At 52.9% G+C, this 24,921-nt stretch overlaps 8 protein-coding genes across 8 annotated transcripts; 3 read left to right on the top strand and 5 right to left on the bottom strand.

Moving 5' to 3' along the window:
- Positions 1-1,421: 1,421 nt before the first annotated feature.
- CTAM01_07963 (uncharacterized protein) lies at positions 1,422-2,122 on the bottom strand (the record flags this gene model as incomplete). Its single annotated transcript, XM_060523984.1, has 2 exons — positions 1,422-1,865; positions 1,919-2,122. 2 exons carry the CDS (start codon positions 2,120-2,122, stop codon positions 1,422-1,424), a joined length of 648 nt encoding a protein of 215 aa, XP_060381439.1.
- Positions 2,123-3,971: 1,849 nt separating this feature from the next.
- CTAM01_07962 (TBC domain-containing protein) lies at positions 3,972-6,903 on the bottom strand (the record flags this gene model as incomplete). Its single annotated transcript, XM_060523983.1, has 2 exons — positions 3,972-4,319; positions 4,372-6,903. 2 exons carry the CDS (start codon positions 6,901-6,903, stop codon positions 3,972-3,974), a joined length of 2,880 nt encoding a protein of 959 aa, XP_060381438.1.
- Positions 6,904-8,753: 1,850 nt separating this feature from the next.
- On the top strand, positions 8,754-9,296 carry CTAM01_07961 (uncharacterized protein; the record flags this gene model as incomplete). The annotated part of the gene is made up of 1 exon (XM_060523982.1): positions 8,754-9,296. The coding sequence occupies one exon, from the start codon at positions 8,754-8,756 to the stop codon at positions 9,294-9,296; it is 543 nt and encodes a 180-aa protein (XP_060381437.1).
- Positions 9,297-11,875: 2,579 nt separating this feature from the next.
- Positions 11,876-14,484, bottom strand: CTAM01_07960 (DIL domain-containing protein; the record flags this gene model as incomplete). Its single annotated transcript, XM_060523981.1, has 4 exons — positions 11,876-13,372; positions 13,423-13,821; positions 13,875-14,251; positions 14,343-14,484. 4 exons carry the CDS (start codon positions 14,482-14,484, stop codon positions 11,876-11,878), a joined length of 2,415 nt encoding a protein of 804 aa, XP_060381436.1.
- Positions 14,485-15,628: 1,144 nt separating this feature from the next.
- CTAM01_07959 (allantoicase) lies at positions 15,629-16,792 on the bottom strand (the record flags this gene model as incomplete). Its single annotated transcript, XM_060523980.1, has 2 exons — positions 15,629-16,599; positions 16,699-16,792. The coding sequence occupies 2 exons, from the start codon at positions 16,790-16,792 to the stop codon at positions 15,629-15,631; spliced, it is 1,065 nt and encodes a 354-aa protein (XP_060381435.1).
- A 931-nt stretch (positions 16,793-17,723) lies between these two features.
- Positions 17,724-18,330, top strand: CTAM01_07958 (uncharacterized protein; the record flags this gene model as incomplete). The annotated part of the gene is made up of 2 exons (XM_060523979.1): positions 17,724-17,942; positions 18,130-18,330. 2 exons carry the CDS (start codon positions 17,724-17,726, stop codon positions 18,328-18,330), a joined length of 420 nt encoding a protein of 139 aa, XP_060381434.1.
- A 769-nt stretch (positions 18,331-19,099) lies between these two features.
- Positions 19,100-19,916, top strand: CTAM01_07957 (cytochrome b561; the record flags this gene model as incomplete). Its single annotated transcript, XM_060523978.1, has 2 exons — positions 19,100-19,232; positions 19,312-19,916. The coding sequence occupies 2 exons, from the start codon at positions 19,100-19,102 to the stop codon at positions 19,914-19,916; spliced, it is 738 nt and encodes a 245-aa protein (XP_060381433.1).
- Positions 19,917-21,337: 1,421 nt separating this feature from the next.
- CTAM01_07956 (chitin synthase export chaperone) lies at positions 21,338-22,489 on the bottom strand (the record flags this gene model as incomplete). Its single annotated transcript, XM_060523977.1, has 5 exons — positions 21,338-21,883; positions 21,943-22,036; positions 22,097-22,278; positions 22,369-22,404; positions 22,460-22,489. The coding sequence occupies 5 exons, from the start codon at positions 22,487-22,489 to the stop codon at positions 21,338-21,340; spliced, it is 888 nt and encodes a 295-aa protein (XP_060381432.1).
- Between the last annotated feature and the right edge of the window lie 2,432 nt (positions 22,490-24,921).

Genomic DNA, 24,921 nt, shown 5'->3' with positions numbered 1-24,921 from the left:
ATACTTGACTACTTCCAATCTAGTTGAGGTCGTTGCAATTGTTAGCATGATTTAGAGCCACGTGCTCAGTGTATGTCGTAAAAGACCCTATGAGTATGGATGGAATCTAGCTGATTAGTACATAGCAAATTACGTCGTTCTACTTTATCTGATATTCTCAATGAGATCTCTCATATAGATGTATTAGGGGCGTGCTAGTTTCTCTGTAACTCTTTTGAATTATGCTCGTGATCTGTCAGGCCATTATCCTGTTATCCAATACTTCTCGACATTCTCACGCGTCATGGGGAAAGCAGCGTGAACAAGAGGCAACTCTCCAAAGACATCTCGTCCTTCCCAGATCACTCTCTATTGATGGAGCAGTCGATTCAGACTACCTCGCTCTGGAACTGGTACAAATAAGGTCATGTAGGTCTAGAGACGTGGCGTGGGCCGTGATCTGTCTGGACTAACAAGCCAGAGTGCCTTGATATGAGCCACATGCTCAACCCAATTCTTGAAGAATAAAATACGACATTGAACTATAAGCAGTAAGAATGATAAAGCACCTACAAGAAAGCGTGTCTTCCGAGTCTGGGCAAGACTCGTGATGTGTGGCTGCTGTCGTATCGTGAAAATATAGTCAACTCCGGCCTCACTTCCTGTCACATACGACCATACCCATTGGAAAACTCGGGATCCCGTCCGCTCTCCCATAGATAAGCCAATGAGGGCCGGATTAGTAGTTGGGTCGGTGACGACCAGCGAATACCTGGTGTTGTATGTTTTTGATTCCTTTTTGGAGGTGTTTTGATGTTTTCGTAGTGGTGGGTGACGATACCGTAACGATGGGAGTCAGGCATTTTGTTTGTGGTGGACCTACAGCTTGTGCTAACCTCGAACAGGTACTACGAGGTATGATCAAGTGTTTTGTCGGAGTAGGTTCCTATCAAACAGAGGAAGCGGAAGAAGGAGGCAAGGTTTTTGGAGTCCTTCGTCCTGCGCCTGGATTTGCATGGTGCACTTTATCGTGATGACTAGGGGCTGCAGAATGCAGATAGATACAATGGCCAAAGGGTTAAATACGAAAAGGAGTTGTTTTTACCAAGTTCATTCACTAAATCCAGGAACTGTGATCCGGCGTCTTTGTTTCTCGGTTGCTATTCCAGGAGGGGGTTTGACAACCATATCTAAATTATCTGTATACTTGCAAACGAAAACTCGATTCTTACGCCGTCTTTGAAACAGAGTAACACGTGAACTATATGCAGGAACCATGTTACGCATACATACAAAAGAGTATCCTTGAGCCAGTGCAAGTGTCGTTGCCCTGCGTCGATAACGTGATGAATCCTCTCTGGTGGCTACTTTCAACAGAGTTTTCATAACTATTTCGGCCACCCGTTTTCATTAAACTGATCAAGAGCCAAACGATAGCATGACTAACAAGAACTGTACCAAACTTGGCTGCACATACTCCCCAATTCATCAGCCCGTATCGCCTTGTCATCTGCCCAGTACTCATCCCCATTACCCCTACAATTATTCGTCACACAGTACGAGGTATTCTTCCCATCATCCGCATTTGGCGCCGTGATCTTGTATACGCCCCCCTTGGGTTTGGAGCTCCCGCACCCCGACATCTCCCAGTCCTGGACCTCGTACTCGGTATGCGCAAGCGACCACCACACGCAGAGCGACTGGTTCTCCGTGCCTTCTTGGTTGCTGCAGGCCTTCGTCACACCGGTGGTGATGGCCTCGGAGACGGCGAAGCCGGCGCTGAAGCAGCCTCGCGGGTCGGCGATAGAGGCGTTCCATTCAATGGTGTAGGTCTCTCTATCCTCCTTTTCGATGCTGCATGGGCCGTCGATGCACATGTGTGTAGTCTGACACGTTGATTAGAAGCTGGCAGTTTCGAAAGCTTTCAAATCTCACTCACGGTCACTTGCTTGTGTAGGAACTTCTTCTTAGGGTTCCCGTCGCCGTGCTTCAGGGTTATGATGTAGGGAATACAAGGAATGGGTGTGACCTGTCGCCCTTGGAGCTCGGAGGCGACGTTGTTGAGATGGCTGGAGTCGTCAAGGGGAGCCGCTGATGCTGTAGCTGCAAGTACCAGGGCGAGGAAATGGATGTTCTGGAGCATCTTGGAAGGTGTAGCGGTTACTTTGATATCTAAGAAGACTTCGTGTTGGGCGTGCGTGCGTATTGTGATCGATAAGGAGAACGAATCTAGAGGGTATCGACTCTGGTTCTCATAGCTCAATTTTGACGCGTTCAAATTGACGATTCTTGAGATCTGTACGATCGATCATCTTTCATGGCCAGGCTGTCAGCACTACTACGAGATCCAGCTTGGCAAGTTTGTAGATCAAAGCCGACAGTGATTCGGCCTCGTGTCCCACCTTCCTCGTCGGTTCAGGAAACAGTACGTTACAAGCCGCCTCGATGCCTGTCATGTGAGACCATTTGACACCATAACGCCTAGTTGATGTGAGACTTTGATCTTGAACTGACGGAGGGGGAAAATGGAGATCTAGTCGCGAGAGAATCGAAAGCTGACATTCCAAAGAAATGACTACCGTCTGGACGCATCATAATGTTCCTTTACTGCCGTCAGCTCAAACCATAACCTGCTTTGTTCATCGTTGATCGTACTGACTTGGCGAACTCCTCAAAAACACGGCTACTATAGGATCTCGAAAGCTCACTGCATCCTTCCGTGTACTTATAGCCATGGCATCTTGCTAAGGTTCAGCCCCATTCAAGTCATCGCTGCACCTGCAACCGCCACACGATTGTCACACACATTCATCACGATTGATCGTGGCTCGGATCAGTCAGTGTTGGTATACACACCAATAGTGCAATAGCATCTCATCTGGTACGAAGTTGAATGGTCCGTGTAGTGTAGCGAGCGATAAAGGATATGGAAGAAGGGGGTAATGGAAGTATCTCAACAATTCCTCCAAGGTGGGAGTATTTGGGCAGGGCTGTTTGTGCGGGCCGTATCAATCTTCGGTATCCGACTGTTCTGCCGATTACTCTCTGCTCAGATAGCTAAGCTCACATGTCTCTAACCTGACTCTTAACTAAGCTGTGATGAAAGGTTCAATATGGCATAGCCAGGACCAAACTGACATCGTGAGGGATTACTTTATTCCAAACTCTTCACGTATTTCCAAAAGACAAACGAAAACGAAACATCTGTGCAGTGTCAAAGACCACAGCAAGCTAAGATCTCATGTCCTTCTTCACTCAGAGCGGGCTCGGTATTAACAGCTATACCGGCAAGGAATGGGGGAACTGGCAGACACACGTTAAGATGAAGATTGGACAAGCGCAGACAGCCTGCCGTGATTTATCCCGTCTTTTTTCGGGGAGGCCTCAATTTCGGCTGCATGGGTATTCTTACAGTCACTGCGTCAACACTGGTGGGTATGGTACAATTATCAAGGACGAAGACAAGAAGGCCTAGCGAGGCCTAGAAGGCAGATAGCCAGGTGGGATGAAGCAAAACTTGATCCAGGCTTGACCGTGTCTTCAAAGATGGAAGGCATTTGGCATAGCTAAAGTAGACACTGAGAAGATGTCGGGAGCAACAATTACTTGACTAATACATTATATATTGATTTGATGCTGTATATGAAGTTGGCACCAGGCTATTGTATGGCATAAAGGGTATTTGAAAAACTCGTGCTGCGGATCCATTCCTCTCGCATCGCTTTTTGGGTGGCGCTCCCCGCAACCCAAGTTGCTCTCTCCAGCATTTCGTTCGTTTCAAGTGCACAAATGAAATCCCCCGTAACAGCAGATACGAGGTTTGCAGTTCATCCCGGGGTATTGGTCGACGACATGCGTCGAAGTCAACATAACCGACTCCATAAACGCCATGCACGCATATCCATAAATCGAAGGTCGTGGTGTAAAAACAAAGGAAATGTGGGAACGAGCCGGCCGACCAACGCTTAAGTAGGCGGCAGAAACAAGAGTTTCTACTTCCTCTTCTGTCTGGCCTTCCACTCAGCTCGTGTCACCTTCATCAGGATATCCTCATCTTTGACCGGAATCCAAGAGGTCAAAGCCTTCATTGCGTTCTCAAAGTCTGAGTCAAGAAGAACGTCTCGCAGTGCATGAATCAAAGCCGCGCTGGTAGAGTGCAGAATGTCGATGCCGTTCATGGTGACGGGAGATTCAGGGACTTTGGGGGAGTCTGTTGGGTTTTCTCCAAGAAGTAGGAAGACATCCCAAACGCGGAGCTGAGCCGCGAAAGGGATGGATAAGTTGAATAGTGTTAGGTACCATCGGGTACCGTAGGCTGTAGGATCGATGCAGAGCTCAGTCTAGAAACGGTCAGTCTAACGTCATCGGTTGAAAGGCGCGCGGGTGTCTTACCAGCTTCTTGGCGACGTCCTTGCCATCCAGCCACTTGGTTTGAAAGTCGTTCAAAGCTGCCATCAGGCCGTCAAAGCCAGGACTGTACAGCTTCTCTAGGCCCCGTAGTTGCCACATGCGTACGAGCATGACAAAACACTTCTCTTCGTCAAAGTAGCAGAGCAACGTTGCCGCCAACGAAGCCATGCCTTGAACGTAGCCAGTATTCGGGAAATAAAGCGATAACGCGTGCAAGACTCGGAAGAGCAAGCGCTGACCACCTCGATAGCGCTTCCGGAACATGACGTGCCTGCTGATGGTGCGTGGAACGTCCAGGTCGATTTGCACATCGTCCGGCGAGCCTCTGCACTGAAGGCGATGAAAGTCGGTGATGATGGAATCCTCAGACGGGGAGTCCTTGTGAGCTCTGGCGCTGGTTGCCATGAACGAGTACCAGGCAGATGCTCTCCATCGGTCGGGTATGCCTTTCCACGTCCTGTCGATGAGCTTTTGGTTCTTAACATCGAAATCGAATTCCATGCCTTCGCCGTCTTTCCCCTTCTTGACGATCTTGGCCATTTTACGCCACTTTTCAGACCTCTCCCATTCCTTCTTCTTAATGGCCTCGGAGATTTTCTCTACCTTCTCTTCGTCGCCCAATGAAAGCGAAAGCATTTCTCCAGCCTCGTCCATCCATCGTCGATCGCGATTGTGTGGGAGCAGGTTTCCTGCTTGTCTGATTGCGGATCGGGTCGACCGACGAGACGCAACCGAAGCCTTGGATCCTTGAGTATTGAGCGATCGAGCGGACACCTTCCTACCGGGTCCTCTGGATGGCAAGCCCAACCCAAAGGCATCTCGCTTTGAAAAGACGTGCTTCCTTCTGGGCGCTGACTGCGACGATCTAGGCTCAGCAGGTGTGCCGTTGCTCTTCTCTGGCTTGCGCGGGCTGATGAAGCCATAACGGTCGATGTCGTATCCCTCGAGGTCTTCCCAGTCTTCAAGACCACCGGCCACCTCATACTCGCTGCGTGTTTCGGGGCGTTGGGAATAAGAACTTCCAGATCTTGGAGTTCCCCAAGCGGGAGGCTGGAGTTCGGCGACGCTGCAGACAGGAGACACGTTAGCGTACTGGTCGGGTAACAATCCGGGCAAAAGGAAACCATACGGATCATTTTCGACCTCCTCCGTCGGAGTTTCGGCGGTCGAGTTGAGACGCTCGCCAACATCCGACGGTCGGGCTCCGTCTTCCCATCTGAGGCCTTCGCCGGATTCATAGAGCGATCTCACCTTTCGAGATTCCATCTCCACGTCCGCGGACAAGACGCAGATGCTGGGGGTCGTCATTGTGGCTTGCGAGGCCGACTCTGCAGTCGTCTCTGCCGTCGTTGTGTCAGTCGTGGTCGTCTCTCCCGTCGTTGCTTCGGTTGTAGTTGTGTCGGTGGCGTTCAGGTGGTTCGCGCTGGTCTCAGTGGTGCTGACGGCAGTGGACTGGGGCGGCTCTTCGTATTGAATGTGGAGGATTGGGGCTGATGCAGGGGCATCAGCAGGGGGGTTTGGCGGAGGCGAGTGTGCTTTGTCCGTTTGCGACTGTCCATCCATTGTTCCGTCGGTGGTTTGTGCGGGGAACGCGCGAAGACCACCAAACATGAGACTGCCTCGATTGGAGAAAGACAGAGTTGTTAGGAAGTCATCTTCGAGGAGGTTGTCCGTGGGGATGGACACTGAAATGGGAGAGAAGTAAGAGGCATCCTTGCTCAGGAGTTGGAAGTCTTCGTGGATGTTGACAGGGGAGAAATTAGGCGAGTCATCGGAGGCTGCAAATGAGGACCGCGAATGGGAGATGATTGGCGCCGATGCAGGTGATAGGTCACCCAGACTCTTGTCCCGCAACTCAACGGGAGAATCGACCGATAAGGTGCTGCTAATACTCCCAGATTTCTTTCTTTCCGCAAGCGCAATTTCGACCTGCACATTTTGATAATGATCCATGCTGTCGACCTCTTTGCCGATGCAAGGCGTGGACCAACGACCAGAGATTCGTTTGCTCAGAAGCAATTCATCGACGGAAGTACTTTCGCAAACCGAAGGTGTCACAGGTTGTTCCGTTTGTTGCACAACAATCGTGTCGGCCTCCAGAGCAGCAATCTTGGCGCATGCACGGCTCTCTTCGTCCTCGCAGTCTTCCTCTGCAATAGTCGCTGAAGACGATGCAGTAGGTGCCAGCCCTGAATCTCTCTTCCAATCGTTTACCGTAGTATTGCGGGCCGCAGCGCGGGAACGAAACGCAGGATGCTGGTCGATGGCGGGCGGAGGAGCAACAACGACGGGGCTGGAAGGCGGACTTGAGAAGGTCGATGATGATGCAGAAGTGGAAGTTCGGCGCGTTGAACAGGAGTGAGATCTTTGGGGAAGTCGTGTAAGAATAGGGATGGGAGGCTCTGCCTGGACCGTCTTCTCGTAGCGAAGGGCAATGAGGCTAGCATCGTCCTTGAAAGGTACGAGCGTAGGCCAGGACTTCAAGCGCATACTGGCGAATCTTTGGGGTGCCATAGCGTGATATTTCAGGGTGCTCCGGCCGGGGCGTGTGTGGGTGTAGCTTGGGACCGATCAGACCGTGCTCAACTGCTCAGTAGCAGGCCGAGCCGCGATGTCTAGATGCCGGCGTCGAACTGAAGCAAGATGGAGTGGAAAGGCGGCCAAGGCGGGTGAGGTGACGATATAAGTGGAGGGTGAGTGGCTCACCGTCGAGCGCGCTGAGGGCCGTAAGCTTGGGATTCAGGTGTGCCAAATTAAGACCTGGGGACTAGATGGGCGCTAGCTCGATTGGGCAAACAAGATGAAGAGCCCGAGGTGAGGAATGAGGGCGGGATGCAATGCAATTCCAACAACAACCCAAGAGAAGGTTGTTTGAGGCAAATGCAGCAGGACCGTGACGTATTCGTACACGTGCGGCGATAGTCGAGGGATGGATGTGTATTCGTAGGAGCAAGCGGGATATGAGGTCGGCGATGACAAGGACGACGCTCGCGAGTTTTGGTGTGGTTCTCTGCTTTGGTGTGGTTCTCTGTGTAAGTCAAGTCACTTGAGCGAGTCTGCGTCTGTGCTAGATAGCAAATGACCAGCAAGTCCAAGGTAAGACTGAGCAAGAAACAGGTGTTAAGATACTTTCTAATACTACGCCGGAGGTGGAGGAATGCTTGGTAGGGAGGACTGGCTACCTTTTTGAGGTGAGTGAGGTCGGTTTGTTGAGATCCGTTGGGTGACGGGAAAGAATCTCGTCGTGGGGTTTTTGGAGTCAAGCGGGTGCTCAAAGGCGTGTGGTCTATCGGAGGTGCGTCTTGGGAGGATGAATAAACGCTAAGGTAGGTGCAGGCAGGAAAGTTTCTTGAAGCTGAAGAAGGATACGTGAGGCAGTGTGGACATGAAGTGGTGAATGTGCAAAATTCAAGGTCCGGACTCGAGATAGCTGAGAAGGAGGAGGGTATGAATAACTAAGCTGGGGAAAAAGAGAGACAGCAGGGCATCCTTTCTTTTCTCTTCTTTCTTCCACAATTGCTTCCCCCCCGTACCAACGTGCCCCCTCTATTTCCTACACACCCAGCCGTCTTTGCCGCGTTCGTCAGATTGAACAGAAAACGGCATGAGTAACAGGCTCATGACCATCGTCTCTCCAGCCCAGCAGGGTCGGGTTGCAAATGCAGGAAGCGGTGGCAGCGGCGGTGGCAGCAATACATCGCGGTAGTGGCCCGGCACCAGGACCACATTGGAAGTTCAAGTCCACAACACGTTGGAGGCGGTCGGGGGTGGGGAATGCGCTCCTAGCGAGAACAGGGCTTCTCTGTCTCAAGGCACGTAGGTACGTACTCCCAAGTACATTCCTGGAATCGGAATGGTTAGCAACTTGGCAAGTACCTTATCCACTGGGTCTCTATATGCTGGCAGCTTTTCGTCCCAGAAGGGCGATTGTCCCACCATAACACAGTATTTAATTGGACAGACAGAAGCCCTGGGCTGGGCCAGCCCGAGTGGACCCTCCCCCCCCCCCCCCGGCTTCAACATTTGGCAAGTGGGTGTTGTCGTCTGAACTTGTGAGGAAGGGCCGTCCGTCGACCTTGAACCTCCAGACACAAATTGTTTGCCAGTTGTGGCCATGGCCTGGGGACGGAATTGGCAATAAAGTGCAATGTAGCCGGGCACAAAACTCACTTCATGTGGATGTGCGCATGAGAAAAACACAATACCCGCACAAAAGAAATAACGAAGACGACGGGGGGTGAAACTGTACAAATCTAAGAGAAAGACGTCGTCAGTCAATCAACCACATCGCCAACAACCCATGTCGCCTTGTACAGCAAACGAGTCTTGATCGGGTCATTGGCCCCAGTTCCCGCCATCTGTCCATGCGTCCCTACCCAAAGGAAGGGAGAGAAAAGACGGGCCGGACGGATACTTCACAAATTCACCCTCGTCGCCAGGCCGTTGCCATTGAGTCGGTGAAGCGCTCTATCTTTCTCTTCTTCATCTCTGCAACAGAGACCGCTACTTGGAGTCAGTCAGTCATTGACGGACCCACGTTGCTGCATGACGAGCTCCGTTCGCATGGCTGGTTTCTTCATGACCGCCAAATCTCAAGTCTCAACGCGACCACAACCACGGCAACCGACGACGGTGCAACATGGATTATCGGGTGGTTGGCCCGTTTGATCTCCCTTCTGCCTAGGAGATACACAGCTACACGCCCATCTCTACTTGGCGACACAAATACGGCCGGCGGAGGCAGTGGTAGATTGCGGTCACACTTGTTCAAGGTGAAGATGGAGCACGAGATTTCCATCTTCCAAAATTTCCAACGTCTGGCTTGGCGGATCATGGCGAAGAGCAACGCATCTCTTGACCTTCCCATCTCGGCTCCTGCATCGCCGGTGGGAGTCGGCCGTCATTAATTACTCACTGATCTTCGAAAGAGTCTCAATCGATCCACTGGTTCCATGGGCTATCGGAAACATGTCTCTCATGACCTGCCAATTTACGACAAGGAAAATGAAGAGAAGAAGAAATGAGAAGAAACGGGAACGAGGCCTTCCGACGACCAACACCCAATGCAAACAAACGCGCCTCTGCACTTGACCCCGGATTCCCTCCGTTTGCAACCAGGTCTCTTTGTCGGCCTTTGTAGCCTCCCGCAGCGCCAATTCCATCAATCTACGACATGACGATAGCTAAGTACTGGAGTACTGCTCGTCTGGCGGCCAATCCGAGTCGTCCCCATCCCATGGACAGGCTTTCCGTATCCCTTGCTCCCGGGCCCGAGGTAGTCTTCCATTTGAAGCCTGAAGCCGTGCCGCATATCATCGCAAGTAAACACACGATACGGCTAGCTTAAAGTCCTCCCTTGATCGACAGGCACTCTGTTGCGACTTGCGGCTCGTCTGGATCAACACCAAATGCCCTCTGTCTCAGCCTTCCATGTCCTTCAGAAGTTCAGAGACACCGCTAGAGGTCTAAGTAGGACGAGCAGGGGAACCTAGTTGTCTACCTAGTTACCATAAAAGGTACGTACATGAGCCGGAAAGCTGGTAGCATCCATGGTTGGCCCGAGCGACGTTTATTGACTTGTTGACTTCTAGTTGCCCTACGTTCGTACCCATGTACGATCACGACGACGTATAAGAAACTCCGGGTTCTTCTCCCTTTGCACATTGACCTGAAATCGCGGACGAATACGGATTGGGAAGAGTCTTTGGCGTCATCCATGTCCAAGCCAACCTGAGGGGTTTGAAATGAAATGAGAGTTTCTGAGCATTTCGGTTCTTGTCTTTCCTAGGCTTGCTCAGGCACCTTACCTTACTGTTTTGGGGGATGCAAAGCAAATCGATTCCCAAGAATGCGCAATATCGCTCGAGCTGAGCCTCAAGACTTTCCCCCTCTCATCTCCAATTCCCGGACAAATTACTCCAAAACGCAACGGGATCAAAACATGTCACGCCTTCGTGCCCCGTACAACAATAAACAACAGATCCAGACCTTTCAGAAGCAAACGGAAACTTCCCGACCGGCTCTATCCATGCGGTTCCCCGGTTTGTCCCACGAAGCACATCTCGACCAGTTGGCAAATCACACAGAGCCAGGCACCCAACAGCGTTTGCGTTCCATCGCTTTTTTCGTCGACTCTTTTGGAGAGCCCGTCTGCCTGCCCGCCCACTTCCCTCGAGAGGGATAGGTGCAGTGGTCCCGTGTACGGATACTCTGCCAGCCAAGCCCGGCACGGCGCCAGGAACAAAGATCTGACGTGGCACATCCTAGTCCGCGAGTGACACTTTCCTCGACGAGGCCCAGCCAATGGGTGATTGATTCCAATACCTACTTCACTGATTGGAACGAATGCTAGGTACGATTCTAGTCGGAGGGACCCGAGACATTTGCTACGGACACACAGTACCTACCTCCGAACAACATCTCAATATCCCGCATTGGGTTCGACTTCACCACCTCCCCCTCCCCCTCTCGCCCCTCCCCAATTCGAACTTCAGGGTCCTCCGCACCCCTTCCCTCCCTACCCTAGGCGCTTGCCCCCCCCCCCCCCCTCCCTTTTCCGTGTCACCGGGTCGTCCCACACATGGCCAACACAAGATGTTCGTTCCAAGGTCCACAGAAGGCCATATAGTGTAATCGTACAGCAGCGAAAAAGTTCTGCCCTGAGTAATCTGTAAGCGCCTCGGTTCTCCATACCACGTCAAGTAGAGGAAGTGAACGTGAACCGCGGCTTTCCATCGTGGATCTCCGTCGTGGATCTCGAAAACAACTCGTGACTCCTTTTGTGTTCCGTCGACGTGGCTCAAGTCAAACTCGGGGGAACCGCTGGCTCGGACGAATTATTCGCAGCGCAAAATCCGCGGTGCCTGTATTTCTCCTCTCTTCAGTGAAGACCCCTTCTCCATGCTCCCCGCTTTGCCCACGAACAGCGCAAACCTAAGGGTAGAGTGGGGGGCTGCTACCTTCTCCAATGCCATAGAGCTACCTAACATTTTTTTTTTTTGGGGGGGGGGGGGCAGCACAATCCAGTATGAGTCAACGAGAGCGGGAGGAGAACATATGGACCAATTATCTTGGTACTAGACTGGATATCTCTACTCCCATCGCTGAGCGCTTCTACCTACAGACAGCCCAGCGCGAGCTGTTACTCCGTACCATGACCTCCTCCATTGCATCGAATCCCCTCGTTCTGTGACGCGCTCCTCTCAGGGACTATCACAACATGGCAATGGACCCTATTTGCTTCCCCTTGCATCGTCCGTCTGCCCCCATCGAATCAATCAAACGCTATGCTTATCGGGATATTTTTGCCCTACTTGCTGTCATGTCCTGGAAAAGCTCGGAACTCGTCTGTTCACCAATGCCCCTAATGCTGTGTGGTGTTCTGCGCTGTGGCGCTTGATGGGACAACCCGTTAAACGTCGAATGCTGATTCCCATTACTCATATACTTTGTCCGCCCTTGGAAGGCTTGCCTCTCTCTTTCTCTCTCAAACCTCTTCATTCTCCCAGTCCTTCTCACTAAACATCGGGCCCTTCCGCGCGCCGCTAGCTTCGAGCTTCGACAGGAACTCGGGCGGTACCGTGGGGATATATTTGCGTGCCCTCTCTTTGTTGACGCCGCCGAAGCCAGCGCCGTAGGAGACTAGCATATCCGTGACTGATGGCAGAATGAAGGGTAGCATCATAGCCGGGTCCATGAGCAGGTTCTCCGGCGCATCGTCCTCTTCTTCGTCACTCTCGTCAGCTCCTGGTGTCTTTGTCGCCGTCTGGCTTCCAGGCGTTCCCCCTATGCCGCCGTTTGCGGGCTTCGTCTTGATCGGTGTTGACGGTGCGCTGCTCTTGCGATCCTCCTTCCTCCGAACATGCTCTGCCTGGATTGCGTTGAGATACTTGAGAGCGCTCTTAGGCAACCCCTTTTCGCCAACCTCCGGCCTGTAATGAGAAGCCGCATGTATGAGCTGCTGCGGGCTCAACCTCTTCAACTGCTGCAGGGTACCGACCAAGGCCTCGAGGTCGTCGGCGCCTAGTGACGAGAAGCACTGCAGCCATTGAAGCAGCTGGATGACGGGGGCCATGTGCCGCCTCGCAGCGTCTATGGTCGTCTCACCCGAGGACTTTGTCTCACCTCCTTCATAGTGTTCTGGTTGGCGGTTATTGGTCCTAGCCCAGTCCTCCAGCGTTGACACGTTCATGCGGATTTGCATCGCCTTTGTCCGAGCCAAGTACTTTCGGTTGGACATGATGCGGTTGAAGAGCTCAGCCCCCAGCCAGTAGAGAAGTTGAGAGATGATTTGCGCCGTAATAACTGAGTGGATATCATAAAGATCAAGAACAAACAAGGTGGATGAGAGTAGTGAAGTGACGTTGCGCGGAGCAGGCTTCGCCCGTTGCTTTGGGGAGGGGGGTCGGAAGCGCTTCTCCATGGGCTCTTCCTTGACTTGTGCTTTTCGTTTGAAGATCCTCCACTCGTTCTGGAACGCAATGTCTTCGAAGCCTGGGATGGTTTCGTGGTCTAGCATCGCTGCGTCAAGCACCTTGTCCAAGCGCCTCTCGGCGTCCCGCACGATGAGGATGAATATCTCGTTGATGAGCTCGGACAGCTGAGCCTGGAACTCGACCGTGGCCTCCACAAGCCCGGCGTCTTTCTTCAGGTAGTGAAGCAACAAAGTGGCATTCGATATCCAGAAGGCCAGTATCGTCATGTCCCACTGATACTGTTCGACTACGTCGTTGATCTTGTCCATGGCCGAAATCATGAGCTTGGCTAGGAGGTCGGGGCTGGAGTGGTAGTGTGCATATCGTGCGCTTAAGAAAATCATGTTCGCCGGTACAGGCTTTTGTGCCGGTGATCGCTGGGGCGTCATATTCGTAATGATGATGTCGAGAATGCGGTCGAGCTCGTGTTCCTGGAAAACAAACATCTGGTCGTGAAGACAGCGAGACCATTCGAACTCTGGTTGCTCTTCCTCAAGCTCCTCGGAGTTCTGCGCACGTCAACATGTAGACCTTTGAGATGTGCCTGATCGTAGCTTACCTCTGGCTGGTCATCCATGCCAACATTGCCCAAGTCGACCTCAAGATCTCGGGCGCTGTCCATCATCATCCGCCTCCGCAGTTCGTTCTCGGCCATTTCTTCCTCGAACCGATCCTGTGAAAACCCAGGGTTATAGAAGTCGTCGGTGCCAGCATTTCCAATATTGTAGCCGCTATCATGTAGGTAGAAGGACATGTCGCTGTCGGGAGGGACGAAGTCGAAGGCCGTCCGGCCAGACGACGTCTTTTGTTCGGCCGAAGCACCGTTGTCGAGGAGAGTCTTGGCGATGCTCTTATGCCTATTCGTCATCGCCCACATAAGAGCGCTCCACTGATTTCGGTCTTGCTTGTCGACGTCGGCGCCAGCATCGATGAGCGCTTGCACGACACCCTCGTGGCCCTGGATCCGAGTCAGCGATAGCACTTCCCCCCCTCCGTCAAGCGTTAACTCACAAAACAGCTTGCATATATCAGTGGCGGGGTTCCGTCTTCGTCCGGCGCATTAATATCGACATAAGCCTTTGCCTTGCCGCTCACGATGCTGCTGACCCTCTCGACGTCGCCATTGCTGGCAGCCATGTTCAGAGCTCTCTGCAGAGAGTCCTTCTTCTCATCCTCGGACAACTTTTCGTTTGACAGTATTGTTTCTTCGTCGTCGAAGCCGGGCCCAACACGGTGGGCGGCTTGTGCGGCAATCATCTCCATGAGGCGCGCGTCGCTGTTCTTGGGGCCTGCTGTGATGTCGTCGTCATAGGTGCGGTCGTCTAAGCTTAGGTCGCCAAAGTTGAGGGGCTTTGCAAGGACAGGCGTGGTCAGGAATTGCGATTGTCCTGTGTGATGTGTCGAGCGGCGTCAGTATGCGATGCTCCCCCTCTTCGTGCTCATGGGCAGTGTGCGGATGACGTGGGAACCTCAACTAACCTTGCCATCCATCATACATCTCCGTCTCTGGAACCAACTCGACGGGACGGCGACTGCGGTCGTTGAGAGACTTGGGCAGGTCGTCTGGCAGTGGGCGTGGCTTCTTGTCGCCGAAACCACCACTAGCGTCCTCGAAGTCCATGGTGGGAGGAGGGGCAACCAGGAGGCCCGGTAGGCATTAATGAGTCGGCCGAGGGTATTGTTTTATGCGGCGCGAGTTTCGAGGTAAGATGCGGGCCGGGTGTTTGTGGGAAACGGCGCACGGAAAGTTTCGTGGCTCCCAAAAAAGCTGTGATGTCGGGCGAGGCCTGTCTCCCAGCACTGGATAAGTAGTTGAAGTAAAGGTAGGTAGTTGAACAGGAACGAAATAGCGCTCGGCGCCGCTACTGTCGTGTGATGTCGAAGTGTTGTTCCGTGTCCAATCCACTTGGTCCAGTTGTGTGTGCTGTGAGCTGTGTGCCCAGTCCCGGACCCAGTCCTGGCCCATAGGAAAGGACTCTCGGTACCCGAGTCCCGCAACGGTCCACGCCAACGGGGCCAAGTTCAGGTAGATGAACGACGGGCGATCGGGCTGTTGATGTCACTAATTGATTACGGCGGGCACCCATCCGTGCCTACCGTGCTACCTCACCTCTCATCCACTGCCTGAACAGCAACGCTCAAGGAAGCTCCCCCGCCTAACTCCAACCAGTGCCAGAGTATGTAGGTACCTTACCTTGTTGCAGAAGAGTACCTTACCTTAGGTACGTATGGACCGTGCATGCCCTAGCTGTGCAGTGTCACACCAAGCTTCCCCTGACGGAACTTTACCAACTGAAGATCGCTCTCTCCTGTCAAGTTGAGAACCCCTCCTCGGCACCATTACCCTGAGGTAAAACATACATAATATGCCTGCCGTTGGTTTGCTATGTAATGTACTCATCTTCAAGCCTCTATTGCGGTAGAGATGCCTAAGAATAGTAGAAATGCCTTAAGACTGACCCCTTCATCTCTCTTCTGGCCAATGCCCCTAATGATCAGCCAGCACGGCCAAATCACTCAAAGACCGGCTGCATGCACACTCACACACACAGACACGAGGGAGCAAGGTAGGTCCTGGCATCAAGTTTACCCCTTATTCGCTTATTTCAGTTTTTTTTTCGAGATTTATTTATCTATCCTCGTCTTTGGTTATGCTTTTGCCTCTTACTCCCCCGCGGCCTATGCTTGCTTCCATGCTTGCAAACCCTGTTCGTAGGATCCAGACACAGAATACGTAGCAAGCTCCTGTTTTCAACACGCAACGTCTATGCTCTCTTGCCAAAGACGCGCAGTCTCTTCACTCCGCCATCCGGAATAATGGTGATCTTGACGTGCGTGAATGCCTTGTCCTTGACGGCGCTGGGGAACTCGTGCTCCGCATCCGGTCCGCACTTGCTAGGCACCACAATCTCCGTCCAGCCGGCGGCGTCCGCGCCCGGCTCGCCGCTCTCGGTCCACGAGATGGCATCAATCTTTGACTTTTGCGGGAAGTTGCCGCGGAAGTGCGCCGTGTCGACAACGACGTTCTGCACGTAACCGGGAGCGCCGAGACGGATAATAGTCCAGTCGACGTGGCCCTTGCTGCGCGATCTGGCCGTCTCCCATCCATCTCCCATGTCCTTGCCGCGGCCAGGCAGCAGAAGGTTGTCCTTGGTGCCAAAGTGCTGGTCGCTGCAGGAGATGGCGACGCCGCCGTTCTGGGCGGCAGCCAGGTCGAAGATGGCCTCCTTGTCGTCGGGGAAGACGGGCACGGCGTGGCCAAAGAGACGGAATCTGGCAATACCACCATCCGGGTACATGTTCAGGCGGACGTGAGTGTACTGCTTCTGCTTGGGCTCGGCCAGCTTCCATCCGAAGCGCTGCGACGGGCCACACTCTTCGTTGCCGAGAATCGTCTCCCACTGGCCCCTGCCACCCTTCCATGAGACGACCTCGTCGTCGTTGAGGTTGAAGCAGCCCTCAACCGAGATTGAGGGGGCGTGGTTACCAGAGAAGAAGGCGGTGTCGACCTCGACACCCTCGACAGTGCCGGACGCAACACCAAGACGGACAATGACCCAGTCAAAGGGCTCCGTGTTGTGACGCCTGGTCTCCCAGCCGTCGTACCAGGCGCCGGTGTAGACCATCTTTCCCGGTTGCCTGATGGGCGCGGTCGGCGTCAACAAGTTGGTGGCCTCGGCGAACCATTCGTCTGAGAAGGCGAGAATCTTTCCACCCAGGGCAGCAGAGATCAAGTCTGAAGGGAAGGTTCAGTTTTTGTTTCTTTGTCATGACAAGGTTGTCGTATGTGTGTACGAGGTGGCGTGGACGATGAGGCGTCTCACTCATTACTTACCAATACTGCTTGAGCGGAACGTTGTGTCAATATCATCTGAGGCGACCCTGGAAGCCTTGACCTGCTCGAGGGTGTATTCTTGTTCGCTGGCCATGATGAAGGTTGAAATGCGTGGTATTGAGAGAATTGAAGAGGGGCAGAATACGTCGGGCGCGGGGTCAGAGTTTCACCCAAGATGTGAGTTCTGTGAGGATATCTAGATAGATGGTATCACAACCTGGAGTTTGCAAATTGTAGACTGAGTGAATGGAAGAGGATGAGAGGTGTGAGATGAAAGTGAAAGTGAATGTTTGTCGGATGAGGAGAAGTAAAAGTCTCGCGCAAGAGTCACGGGCTTTGGCCGTTCGGCGCCTCGCCCGCCCCCTTCTCCCATTGTTCTTCAAGCACCCGACTGGACGTGGAATCTACGCCGAGCGGCCAGTTCCGAGGTCGGGCGGCCACAGCTGACGGCCGCATTGGAGGGGTTTGGAGGGGTTGATGGCGGCCGGCGGCCAGCGGGCAGTGACGGCGCGGGGCGCGATAAGCAGAAAAAAGGCGTAATGATTCGATTGAATCAGGTAATTAACGTACCTGCCTTGTGCTAACAGCCAGACGGCGGACCAATCTGCGACTTTACCCGTTCACAGTGACCACAGTGACACACAGGTTTGCTGCTTTTTTCCCCGCAATCCCATCGGCCCAGTTCGAGTGGCACTGAGCGCCCGTGAGTCCAGTGTGACGGTGCGAACCCCGCTATTCGGTCGGCGGGGCGGGACGGGAGGCTCCTGGTAGAATTGGCGCCGAGAAATTGGGGACGATGAGGTACGCGGTGGAAGCCGATATGCGAGCCAAGGCCGGACAGGAGGCTCTGAGATGCTACCATTCGGAAGACTCTCCGATCTTTAGATCCGTGTATAGTTACTGGCAGTCTGTGTGTAGAATTATATGTAGGTGGAACCATGCCCCTCTTCCTGTTTTCATGTCTTCATGACCCTCTCTCTGCTTCCATCTTTACTTTATGCCAGCGTGTATATGTGTGTGTGTACATGTACTTCAGTGACAGCCTGCAACATGAAAGTCTACAACACTTCAAACGTCGATCACCCCGTGACTTTGAGAATCTGATAAGATATAGCGTTGACCGCTCCGACAACCGTCATCGTCGTCGGCAGGGTCATCCATCACGGGGAGATGCTGCTGCTGTTCGCTCGGGAGGGTGTCGCATATTGCGGCTAGGAACAATCGAGGAAGAGAAGCGACGGAGGGTAAGAGGTACCCCTCGGTCCATCACGTGGGAAGTAACCAGCCTTAGACTACACAAGTAAGGGCAAATGTTGTCGTGAACAAGTAGTTGGTAAGAGAGGTCGCTTGAGGGGTCATCACCGACGACACCAGCACTTCCTTCCACACCTTTCGTGAGATAGATGACACGCACACTACCTGCGGTTCCAGGTTGTCAGGTTGTCTACATACTGCTATGGGGCCAAGACAAGGCAGTCATTTTCGATGCGAGGTCCAACTCCCGAGCACACCTCGCATAGGTATCATCCTCAGAACTCTCGTCATTGGCAGATGGGAGACCGTTGGACCTACCCGACCCGCCAGAAACTGGGGTTGACCTTTTCTACCTCTTCTTCGCCTCGAGATCGCTGAAAGAGCGTTGTGGTCCTCCATTTGTCCACGGGAGTAACAGTCATCACCCAGACAGAAGCCGAACCTCCGCCCCTCCTGCAGACGAATGCATAGACGACTAAATGGCAACAACAATGCGAGCCGGCCCATGCTGGGGGAAAGCTTGAGAGCAAACGTCCTTAGCGTCTTTTGTGCGCAATGAGGTGGCCATATGCGTGCAGGATGGTGGGTGAGATCGATGTTAGCGGTTGCCTGGTTTGTGCTTCTGGTGCTTATACCAGCACGGTACGTATCCTCACCCCGAATTCTACAGCAACGGACCGGTAGCGGCAGGTTACCGACCTTACCCCACCTCCAACGTTTAGCGCACCGTTCCCTGCAATCACCCCCTGCAACCACTGCTCAATCCGAAATACACGGCCTCCGATAGGTCACAGCTCGAGACAACCTCGCCGTCATCGATGCCGCCATCGACGACTTCTCTGTACCTTTTCCGACCGCCAAAATGCCGTCCCTTCCCTCATCTTCCTTCTCCTCCTTCCAAACCCGGCTCTCCGTAATCACGGCAATTAGGCCATACTTCAACACCGCCCTGTGTGCTTGTCCCAACTTGATCTCTTCATCCTTCCTGACTACAACAATCGCGATTCCTGTCGCGACAATCGAGAATAGATCTGTCGTAGCTTTGCGCCCTCGCTCCTAGAAATACAACGCATTCCCCGAGACCCATTTCCCGAGGCCCTCTTTGTAACTCCCAACAACAAAGACAACCGCGACTACGCCAACGATCATGTCTTCTGCTACAGGACTTCCAGAACCACCCCCACGAGGCGATGGCGATAACGAGTTCGAGCCTCTTCTCGGTCGACCCGGCGACGCCCAGCAAGAACCGGGTGAATTCATCGCCAGGAACCTCATTATCGGTATGATGTTTCCCCCCCAGCCACACCCCGTCTCCCTTTGAGGTTTTCCGGGTGGCTGCTGATTTGTAAACCTTCCCAGGCACCGGTATCATCGCCCAATTCGGCGCCGTCATCTTCGTTGCCATGATCTGGGCCGCCGTGCTGACGAAGGACGTAATCCTCTTTTCCGGCCACCCGCTCGCGCAGAGTCTCGCCATCTTCACCCTCACCCAGTCGATCCTCTCGCTGCAGCCGACGCACACTCCCGAGCAGAAGCGCGTCGGCCAGCGCGTTCACGCCGGCCTCAACCTGCTCGCCTTTCTCTTCCTCGTCGCTGGCGTCGGCATCATCGAGTACAATAAGTACCTGCAGGGCCCAGACTCCCACTTCCACTCCGTCCACGGCTACCTCGGCGTCACCGTCTCCATCATCCTCTTGTTGCAGTACATTGTCGGCTTCACAATGTGGGCTACCCCGAAGTTGTACGGAGGCGAGGATACCGCCAAGTCAATTTGGAAGTACCACCGCTGGAGCGGCTACGTCGTTCTTGTGCTTCTACTCGTGACGGCTGCGACAGCCATTGACACCGGTTTCAACTATAATGTATTGAAGCTGAAGCTCTGGGCTGTCGTCGTAACTTCTCTCTTGATCCTCGTGGGTATCATCCCGCGCGTGCAAAAGCAGAAGCTTGGTTTCTCGTCTTGATTCTGGCGGAAAACGGCTTCATTGGTACTGGCTCAATATGGGTGCCGGTCTTCGCAAGTCACTTTAACCTAGATCAATTCGCCTCAAACAACAAACGAGAAGGGAAGAAAAGGGATACCAGCGAAGCTTATCTGAAGGGAACGGGAAGTTTTGTACTTTGGTTAAAGTCAAGATCGCATAAGCGTCTGCTTTGTAGGGTTGTTTTTTGAGAATTCACACCATGGGATCGAATCGCGTGGGTCTGTCGCTGTCAGGCGTCGTTACTAATCTGTCGAATTATCTCGTAGCGTTTGCAAGTTGCATAGTGATTATTTGATTCTTTACCTAACCTTTGTCTGTTCAACATCGCATGTCTACCCAGACGCAATTGAAAACATTCCCACCGCCTCATCAGAAAGCCCAAGGTTGGCCAGCTACGTGCGGAAGGACTTTGGAGACGTCGATGGTTACTCGGTCCGCATGGGAACTGAACGTTGAGCAGTACATGACTGCATGACCAACGAGATCGACTTTGCGGACATCACAACAATTTGACCATTGGGGATGATTATTTCTGGCGTTAGCAAAACGTTACAGGCATGTGGCGCGCTTATAACTTATACAGGAATAATCACGATCTTTCAGACAAAAACTTGTAAGTAAACCATTCATCTGTCAATTCCATCATTCGACTTTCATATACATTAGTCGCTCCTCTGGGGTATACTGTCCGCCAATACGTAGAATATCAAAATCACCACGCTGTACAAACAAGACGAGACGTCTCGCGCGTCCATTCATCGTCTCATGCATCTGCGCTTTCAAACATGGAATCCTCTTCCAAAGGTCATAAACATGCCCCAAAGGCATCTCTCCTCTCCTTCTCCGCTGATTTATACTGCCGAGGCAGCATTTCGTCTCATTACCATCTCAAATCTCTCAGGATTAGGTGAGATTGAAAATTATGAAATATTCAGCATGTGTCTTATCGCATGCCCTCGGTATTCAAAATTCGTGCACGTCGTTCGACCATTTGGGTTGGCCGGTGCTAAAGAGTGTAAAGAAAATATCCAGAGTCGACATGGGTGTCTCCAGGATCGATTATGGGTGCGGCCATATTGTGCATCCTCGTGGGCTCCATGCCACTAGCTCAACCTCGCGCATCGTCATCGGTTCGCGGCTGTATGGCCTGGTGGAAGGCGGCTGGCGACCGAATCTTCACAGCGGAAAGACACAGCTGGGCATGGCGCGCCATCGAGGATAAGCGGACTCACTGCTACGGCATGAATGGTGACCCCAGACATACGGCCTGCCCATCGCTGCTTTGCAAGTAAGCAGCAGCCACATTGTCGCGCGGACTTCGCTGTTCAAGTGCTCGACAAATTGTTTGCGTACGGTCTCATCATACCGTTTTCCCTTTTGATAGTAGAGTGACCTCCTTTCTAGGGGAAGGTGGTTCCGACAGGCATGGGCCAATCATCCTCGGTGATGCTAGACCAGAACACCCAGACTGCCACGACAGCAAGCAGGGTGAACAAGGTCTCGAATAGCGCGCCGTCAATCGCACCATTGGTGCCATTGCAGATGTGAGAGCTCACAACGTAGTTGAAGATCTGACCAATGGCAAAGAGTAGCAAGGCTGCCGTCAAGTAGATCATCGGCCGCATCTCGCCGAGAACCCGAACGACGAGGATAGCTTCGAGAACGAAAAATGCGACAAGGAAAATTAGCGGCGCAAGCTGGTACAGGACGTAGAGAGCAATGTGGCGGTTCGGCGCAGTGTACGAAGAGTCCCAGTAACCCGTCCACTTGAAGCCGGTATCAAGCGTGATGTAAAGCGTACCGCCCAAGAGGATAGTGGCGGAGGCAATGATCAGGCCCATGGACATAGGCGTTCCATCGTCGACGATTTGGTAGCCAACGACCGCGTTGAGCATGAGGATCCAGGTCGATGCAATAATCATACCAAGATGAATTCCAGTGAAAGCCTATACGTCAATCAGGATAATTGCTCCCACAAAGTTAGAGCCTCAACCGGGAAACTAACTATTCGAACGTTTTCCGCCAATGGAAAGTCTCCAACGGTGAAGATCTCGCATATTTCAATAATGATAAAGCTGACAAGGAACAGTTGCATTTCCCTGTGCATCAAGGTTAGCTTGCCGGTCGTGCGCAATGCTTGAGCGACGTCACGGGCTTACCTCCGACCTACTGCAGCCTTCTTCCGCTCAGACCGCAGCAATAGAAAAAGTGTCACGACAATAGCAAGGGCGGCAATGAGAATTGAGCCGAGATTTCCCAGCTTGCGGCCTCCGCTGAGGGAGATACCCTTCAACACGCATTGGTCCCACGGGCCAGCTTGACTATGGCTGTCGGATAGCACCTGAGGAAGAATCGGTTAGTTTAGGTTGCCGAAGCTCGCGAAAGCTCATCAGATGCATATCGCGAGATGTCGATGAAGAATTCAACATACATTGCAGACGGGTAGTGTTGAGTCTCGGCAGAAGTTCTGTGGACATGGTCAGCACCACGCGGTATGCGACAAGATGGTGGGCACAACTTACAAAAAAGTTGCCAAACTGTGTTGAACCCATGGTGGCTGACGTTTGCGGCGAGACTAACAGCTACGTGCCAATGGGTGTCCCTTTCCTTTGAACGTCAAGTGTTCCCAAATTCAGGTGCTTTTGCAGGCGGCAAGAACAAAGGCGTTGATGTCTCGAGGGCGAGTGGATTCGAACGGCGTAACTAGTATTAGAGTCGCGTTGTTGAGGTGTACATGGAACGGCGAGGCGGCAAAACGGTAACGGTCAGCCGGTAGCTACAAGTCCGATCTGCTCCTCTCGTTCTTAGAGTTGGTTGAGGTTGATGGTTGTTGGCAAAAGTTGGCGAAGGTGAGGAATATGTTGTCGGGTGGCTGGTTGAGCAAGCGGGTCCTGTTTCGCAGCCTCGTATTTCGATCCTTCCCCCGTCGACGCGATGCGACTTTCTTCTCAGCTGATTTCGAGGCAACGGTTGGTTGTCTTCTTGACAGCTAGCTGTTTGTTCCCTCTCGATTCCTCCCTTTGCGGATTATCGGTCCCTCAATACTGCCAGTCGACAAATATACGCAGTGGTCGTTGGATGATGCGATGAGGAAATTGAATTGGTGCCGAAATTTTGGGGGATGCGGTTGCTTTGGGGGCAAGCCTCAAGGTAAGGCAAGACGGCAGCGAGGAAGACGATGGGCAGCAGATGCAGGTAGGTTGCAGCTGGGGGTGCAGGTGGTTTCGCAGGCGCAAAGTGACGGGAAAGGCGTGAGGGACGTCGAGAGGCGGCGCGCAGAGGGCGGTGGGACAATATAAGCCAAGTGAGTAAGGAGTGGAGGCGTTTAGTCCTAGAGAGGTTTCGTGCGGTGCCCTTCGAGTAATAGCGCCGAAGGGTGATTGACGAGGGGGGCTAGGGGAGAGGATTGGCAACTGCCCGGGTACGGAGTACAAAATTTAGTATTGGAGGTGGGCGGTAGGTACCTTGGCAGGTTGGCAGGAAAGCAGGGAGGAGGGGTGCTAAGGCAGGAACAAGATACAGGCCGGTACCTGGATATTCATGCCTAAGGTGGGAGAGATAGGTAGCCAGCCTCTCGTGCCTCTCACCTTCTTAGCGAGGCACTGGACTGAGGCAAGGTACCTACCTTGAGGAAGTATCTTTCAAGTATCCGTATTATGGGATTGCTTCCAGGTTCCTGGTGTCGTCCATCGCCTTGGACGCTTCGAGAGCAGCTATCTTAGGTCAATTAGCTTGGGGGAAGAGCCTCCCGAGCGTTTTCTTCCCTCTCTTGCTCTCACCTTACAATGTGTGAAGCAAACAAGTACTTTCCATTGCTTCCATGTCACCTTCCATGACTGACGGCAATCTCATGGGATAAGGTAGGTAGCTTTCCCTACTCGTACTGGACACCTGAACTTGAAGCGACAGGGCTGGGCGCATCAAAGAAAACTGAGCCACTGGCCCACCTGGGATGGAGAGGGTTTGAGGCACACGGAACCTCAAGCGTCAAAAGAGTTGACGTACGGAGTATTTCGTAGGAAAAGGCAGGTTTGATTTTCCAGTTTTGCTGCGATGAATTATAGTGTACCTCCCCACCCCCTTGGCCGGTAACGCTAAACCATCTGGCGCTTCCGAAGTGCAGTCGCACGCGCCATGATTGGACGATGCGGCCACTTGGGATGAAAGATTTCCAGGCAGCTCGCGAACAACTGGCGGGTCCTTGGAAGTGTAATTTGGCGACCCCCAGTCTGGTGTGCTCCCACCCTGCTTTCCTTCTTTTCTTTCCTTCTTTCTTTTTTTTGCGATTTCTCTCTGTATCACGGTCGCGCAGCCAATGCTCTTATTCACCAGCCTCTTGCCGCATCTGTACACCTTTACTCACCTATGGTACTTACCGTGTAGGAGTTGAGACAAGGAAGGGAATGAGGCAGCCCTGGGCAGATGAAATCGCGACAAGCATCTGTGAGCACATGTGTCAAAGCCAGGCGCGAACAGGGCGGGTTTCCATTTGCAAAGTCATGGAGAGGATGCTCCAGCTCGTCTGATGTCGCACATGAGATTTGGCAACCACCACGACCTCGCGAGCTCCCGGACGGCCCTTAGTAGTATTAGTGTGGCATCCGTAGATTACACGCAAAGTTGTCATTCTTTTGCGCCTGGCCTGTTTCGGTTAGATGCCATCATGCCAGTGCTGGTGCGAGCAGAACATAATGCGTAGGTCTTCACCAAGCAGCGTTCATCCAACGCCTGTGGGAGAGGAAGACGGAGAAGGGAGACACGGCTGAACAGCACCAGACAAAAGCAAGCGGAATCGTACGTTGCGACATCTCGGGGCCGAATCGCCGAGTACCTATCTCTTCGAATACGTACCGATTCGCAGTACGGTACGTAATACCTAGGTAGAGTAGGTAAGGTAGCCCAAACCAAATGGAAAGAACTGGCTGGGTCTTGGACTCTTGCGCCGCCTTGGTAATAAAGTCGGCAAATTGGCGGCTTTCATGCA

Source organism: Colletotrichum tamarilloi, assembly GCF_030869305.1.
Source record: "Colletotrichum tamarilloi strain Tom-12 chromosome Unknown Scaffold_26.1, whole genome shotgun sequence".
Taxonomy (NCBI): domain Eukaryota; kingdom Fungi; phylum Ascomycota; class Sordariomycetes; order Glomerellales; family Glomerellaceae; genus Colletotrichum; species Colletotrichum tamarilloi.
This window is presented reverse-complemented; position numbering and strand designations above follow the sequence as displayed.